Genomic DNA, 6000 nt, shown 5'->3' on the forward strand with positions numbered 1-6000 from the left:
GGGGGAGTGAAGCAGACCAAGACCCTTGAGCCAAACTGGGTAGCCTCCAAATTAGCCCAAGCTGAATTGAGCTATTCTACCAATCTTCAAAATGGCTTCTGAATGGAGTCTTCTGATTAGCACAGAATAGATAGTCATGTTCTCCAGTGGCCTCCTTATCCCTCCCATTTATGCTTAAAAAATGATTCCACCATACGTTTTTCCCAAGTGAAAGTCACCAGCTGCCCTCAGTAACATCTGTCATTATTTTCAGCAGTGTGATTTTAGATAACAGAAGGAAGAATATCCTGACCAATGGAAGGAGCATTCACACCTAATTTGAGACCCAGCTGAGACAAAATGGAGGACTTACAGTGGTGTATCTCAGGCTGAGCTGAGGAACTTCAGTCAGTGTAGCCATGGCGGAGCGCAAACTCAACCAGAGACCAACCTTTGCTTATCCCAGTGAATCTTAGGGTGTAGTCCTATGGCACAATCTACCAAGATGAGCATCTTAGGATGCAGTGGCTCTCTGGCTCAGAAAATTTATTCCCAGATCAGCTGCACTCAACCAGCGTTCAGCTCCCGACCTTAGCTCAGCCCAAGATAAGCCATCACAACCTGTTCCTCCTGGCTCAGCCACACCTTTTACCTGTCTGTAACCTGATGGTGTGGGAAAGTGCTTGTGGTCTGAGGAAGAAGGACACTTTCTGGACCCAGGAGGTTCCCTAGTGCTGCTTTGATGGACCACCAACTAACTTCCTCCCAAATAATGAACATTTGCATGTCTCACTAGGTTGATTTTAAAAAAGAAACAACAAAAATCGACAGCACACTGCAAGCTTATTTCCCATGGAGATGATTTCTGTAGAGCTTCCTCATACCCTCTCAGACCACTTTCCCATTGAGCTCAATGTTGCTTATTGGCAGCAGCTATCCAGGGTTTCAGGCAAGGGTAGCCTTATCATAGCCTTATCAGCCATATCATAAATGCTAATTTATGTATCCTTGTATCTGATTCTACTATGAAGTAGCTAATCATGCTTTGTCAATGGTTGCTGAAAAAGACTGCATATGGAAATTGGAATCAACATTCCCTCTGGCACTCGTGGACCCCGTAATACCCAGAGACATCTTCCTTGTAACTCACCGATGCCTCTTGCCCCTCCTGTTATTTCCATTGCTGTTTCCCTGCTTGGCAGGGGGTTGGACTCGATGGCCCTTGTGGTCTATTCCAACTCTATGATTCTATGATGCCTTTTTGTTTGTTGAGTGGGTATCCAATTATTATTTTTTTGGCAGGGGAGTTCCTGATTTTTTGTATGTTTAGGTATGGATTTGGGGACTTTATAGGTGTGTTTTTTTCTGTTGTGGGGGGAACGATATTCCTGGAATCACTATTTTCTATTCTGTGAAAGGGATATTTTGTAGCACCCAAGACAGTTTCTTAGTTTTCCCAGTATCTCCCTGGGCCCCAAAAAGTTTGGGAATCCCTGCATATATTTATGTGCTACAAATCTCAAATGGGGAGGGATGTCAGGGCAAGTCTAGGGCTGAACACGCTTAAGATTCTTCCTTCAATCAGAAGCATGGCATTGCCAATGCAAAAAAAAACCCATCACAAATAATAAAACAACAACTTGCTTCTGCCCAAAGAATGGAGGATTGGCCATACTCCTTTGTGCCTCATTAGGTTGCAGTGAACCATTGTTGATTAGTAATTCATTATATTCCCTATTGTGGCTGAAGCCAAGCAGGCATTCATTTTGAATTTCTTTGGCAGTCTTCACAACATTGGTTGTGGGCCTTTTTGCTAGCCATGAGGGCGTTTGTCATTCTTAAAGCTGAATGAAACCATTTCCTTTTTTATAGTCTGCATGTCTGCTCCTGATTAAACTGTGTGCAACCCTAGAAAACCTACACATTGACCTGGGTTGGAACTTACACTCACTTGGTGTTTTAATTATTATTAAAAAAAAAACCAACCCAGTGAAGCAGTAGCTAATTGTGCTTTATCTTGTAACATTATAATCCCCTGGGTTAAGTAAAACATAGATTCAGCTTTAATTAGCTGAAGTAATAACTGTATTGCTTGATCAGTTACTTAAAACATTTTGAATCACTTGATGGGTTCTTCTGAGGTCCTACACGAGTTTTCTTTGCCTTGGACATCTGAAAGATTCTTAAAGAAGAGGAAATGTTAAGTACAAAAAGGGATGTGAGTATTCTCTCCTGCTTTGTGGGTGATCCACATTAATTGTTGTCATTATATAAACTGAAATGCATTATATGGACTATGGGGCAGATTTAGGATGTTCTTCCTTTTAAACTTTATGTCTGACAGCTTGAGGGGGCTGAATATTCAGATAAATTTGGATTAAGTTTTAATTGTTTTTTGATATTTAGCATTTCTTTAATTGCATGTTTTCTTGTTTGCTACCCTGGGCTAATACTAATATTAATACTAATACTACTTGTAATAAGCCATGCAACCATACTGGTGCATCTAAAACCTTTTTCCAGGATCCAACCCAATAAAACTTCAGATATTTTCTAGTTCAGGGAATGTCATTTACCTTCACAAGATGACATGAAAAACTATCAGCTAGGATAGTTCATACAGTAGATTGCAAATGACTCCACCTAGCAAAAGGTTTCAGGCAAGTCATCTCCAAATATTGTCATATTTATTGGACTTCAATTTTCCCAAAATGTTTCGTTCAATGTTTCCCAAGAGATACAACTCCCACCTCAATATACATAACTTCTCCATATTCCCAACAAGGTTTTCAACTCAAAGAATCCAAAATGCAGGTTATCTTTCATTGTACTCACCATGGGCATTTTAAAATGGCAGGTAGGGTAGAATTCAACACACTGCACTATTACAAATGTTCAGTCTGTGCAAGCATATAAGTTTGCCAGATAAAATGACCCCTGCTCCTCTTGTGTGCTGTTCTGTGGCGTGTCCGAACTGTTCCCAGAGTCAGTTTCAGACTGAGGCATAGTGGGGAGGACTCATGAGGAGAGGGGAGGGGAAAACAACCTATTGTGCTGGGCTCCCACTCACAAAATTCATTGGATGAATCCCACCATTAATGTTTTGATGTCACACTGCACATTCACTTCTTTTGAATATGACTGCCATAGATTGATTCATCCACTGAAAGCTCAAAAACTGTACCCTGGAACAAACTTGGATTACTATTTAGTTGTTGTTTTTCTTAAATATTTACATGTGTTTTTATCTTGTATCTTATTCTGTCAACCTTCTGAGATCTTGTGATGAAAGGTGCTATATAAATTTAATAAATATGGATTGCTCCTGCTAAAATCTACTGAGCTTAATCATGTCAATGAACCCTGTGTCCATCTTCTTGCTCTCCCTCTGCATTCTTGTAGGAGTGCTTTTGTTAGTTTTAAAAATTGCCTAATCCTTTTGCTCGTTCATTTGTTCATTCACATGTTTTTCTTCCTAAGACATGAGTCAAATATGGCAAATGACACATCAGTGCATGAGTTCGTTCTTCTGGGCTTCCCAACTCTTCGGCGGTGGCACCTGTCACTGTTTGTACTCATCCTTGTCATATACATTCTCACCTTGGCAGGGAACGGCCTCATCATCATCATCGTGAGAGTCAGCAAGCAGCTCCAGACCCCAATGTATTTCTTCCTGAGCAATCTTTCTTTCCTTGAGATCTGGTACACAACCACTGTCATCCCTAAAATGCTGGAGACCTTCTTGATAGCCAGGACCACTATCTGCCTCCATTGTTGTGTGGTGCAGTCCTTCTTCCACTTCTTCCTTGGCATCACTGAATTTCTCATCCTCTCCATCATGTCCTTTGATAGATACATTGCCATATGCAAACCTTTACATTACACCACAATTATGACCAAAAACCTCTGCTTACTGTTGACACTGGGTTCCTGGTCACTGGGATTTGTAGTTATCTTCAGTCAGGCAGCTTTGATACTGAAATTGCCATTTTGTGCTGGCAACACCATTGACCATTACTACTGCGACGTTGGCCCCATTTTGAAATTGGCCTGTGCAGACACCAGCCTCATTGAATTCCTTGGTTTGTTGGGGACAGCCAGCATAATCCCAAGTTCCTTTCTCTTCACTGTGGTCTCCTACATCTACATCATCTCAACCATTTTGAGGATTCCTTCCAGCAAGGGACGGCAGAAAGCCTTCTCCACTTGTGCTTCCCATCTCACGGTGGTCACCATATTTTATGGAGCTGTTCTCTTCATGTACTTGAAGCCCACAGCACACTCCTCCGTTCACAGCAACAAAGTGGTCTCTGTTCTCAACACGGTATTAACCCCATTGCTGAACCCTTTCATATACACCATACGGAATAAAGAGGTGAAATCTGCCTTGTGGAAAGCTATAACAAAGTGAAGTGCCGCAGGGAGTAGCTGGTGGCAGTATTGTGATATATTTTCCAGCTGCGGTACTGTATTTCCAGAATGATTTTAGTAGTAACATGTTTTACTTCTGTTTGCATGGTGTTTTCAGTGGGGATTGGACAGCTTTGCCTGCCCCCTTGATATGGTCACAAGCACAAGATAAGACTGTGTCTGCCTTCCTTGAAATGGGACTGACTTTGAAATGACTGTTCTACTCAACCATCCTTTTCAAGAGAAGAGATGAGGGAAAAATTGAACTCTAGGACTTTCTGTATGGACTCTTTGCTTGAGATGACTGGTCTGAATCATGTGAATCATCTAGTAACCACACAATATACTTATGAGGGGTGGGGTGGTTGGTTATTGGGGAAATATGTGTATATTCTTGGTAAGAGAGTAGTCTCAGTACAGTGATACCTTGGTTCTCAAACGCCTTGGTTCTCAAACAACTTGGAACCCCAACACTGCAAACCTGGAAGTAAGTGTTTTTTTGGAAGCTGAACATGCTCCATTTTGAGTGCCACATTTCCGTTTTGAGTGTTACGCTGAGGTCTGTCTGTTTTTGCTATTTATTTTGCGTTTTTGTTTTGCAGCTTTTTTGTTTTGTTTTTGTGACTGTGCGGAACCCAGTTCAGCTACAGACTGATTGATTGTGTGACTGGAGGACATTGTTTATTGCTTTCATTTTATGGATCAATGGTCTCGCTAGATAGCAAAATTCATGTTAAATTGCTTTTTAGGAGTTGTTTTTTAAAGTCTGGAATGGATTAAGTTTGAGAACCAAGCTACCACTGTATTGCCGCTTCAGTCATGGAATGCTCTCCCTAGGAACACTGGCTCCACACTTGCATCAGTGCAGATTACATGACATCTGTTGAAATTCCCTTCCCAAAAGAACTATCAAAGATGGAGAAGATTTGTCCCCTTTTCACCCTGCTGCCCACCCCACCCCACCCTTTGTTCATTCATGTTCACAGACTTGTACCTGGACACCAGGAATTGCAACTGAATGAAAATTGTGATTTAGCAAACCAGCTTTATCCCTTTTGTAGCTTTATCCCTTTTGTATTTGCAGCTTTATCCCTTTTGTTTATGCACAGGAGGGTGATGCAAGCAGGATTTGTATATAGAGTAATGGAAATATTTTACTTATTTCATAAAATTTCCATGCTGTTTGATATTGTACTTTTTATAAGTGGGTGTTTGTTGGAAGGGCAGAGTTCACTTAAATAAATGAATATATTACCCCGGGCTCATAATCAAACCTCTCAACTTGGGGAGACCTAAAATAAATAGCAATAACCTTGCAATCTGCACTTAATTAAATTTTAGGGAGCTATCCTATGCAGAAAAAGTTGGTGAAAAGCAAACTGTTGTAAATTAAGCTGGTGTATAGTTGCATCAAATCCCAACCCTGTTCAGCCTCAAGGGTGCTGCTGCTGCTCCACCCGACAAAGGTAGAACAAGCCTTTAAAATAAGGTTCAATGCCAGGTTGCCAGGTCACATGATTAAGCTAAACAGGTTGGGATCCAGCCTAAGCCACCCACCACCCCTTTGGTCCTGTCTCTGCTACACCCCCAGAAACCCCTTTTGCAGAATTT

The 6000-nt window shown here is 41.3% G+C and overlaps 1 protein-coding gene across 1 annotated transcript; it reads left to right on the forward strand.

Moving 5' to 3' along the window:
- Positions 1–3472: 3472 nt before the first annotated feature.
- LOC114583509 (olfactory receptor 6X1-like) lies at positions 3473–4390 on the forward strand. Its single transcript, XM_028704820.2, has one exon. The coding sequence runs from the start codon at positions 3473–3475 to the stop codon at positions 4388–4390; it is 918 nt and encodes a 305-aa protein (XP_028560653.2).
- The last annotated feature ends 1610 nt before the right edge of the window (positions 4391–6000 follow it).

This window comes from Podarcis muralis, chromosome 13 (assembly GCF_964188315.1).
Source record: "Podarcis muralis chromosome 13, rPodMur119.hap1.1, whole genome shotgun sequence".
NCBI classification, from domain to species: Eukaryota; Metazoa; Chordata; class Lepidosauria; order Squamata; family Lacertidae; genus Podarcis; species Podarcis muralis.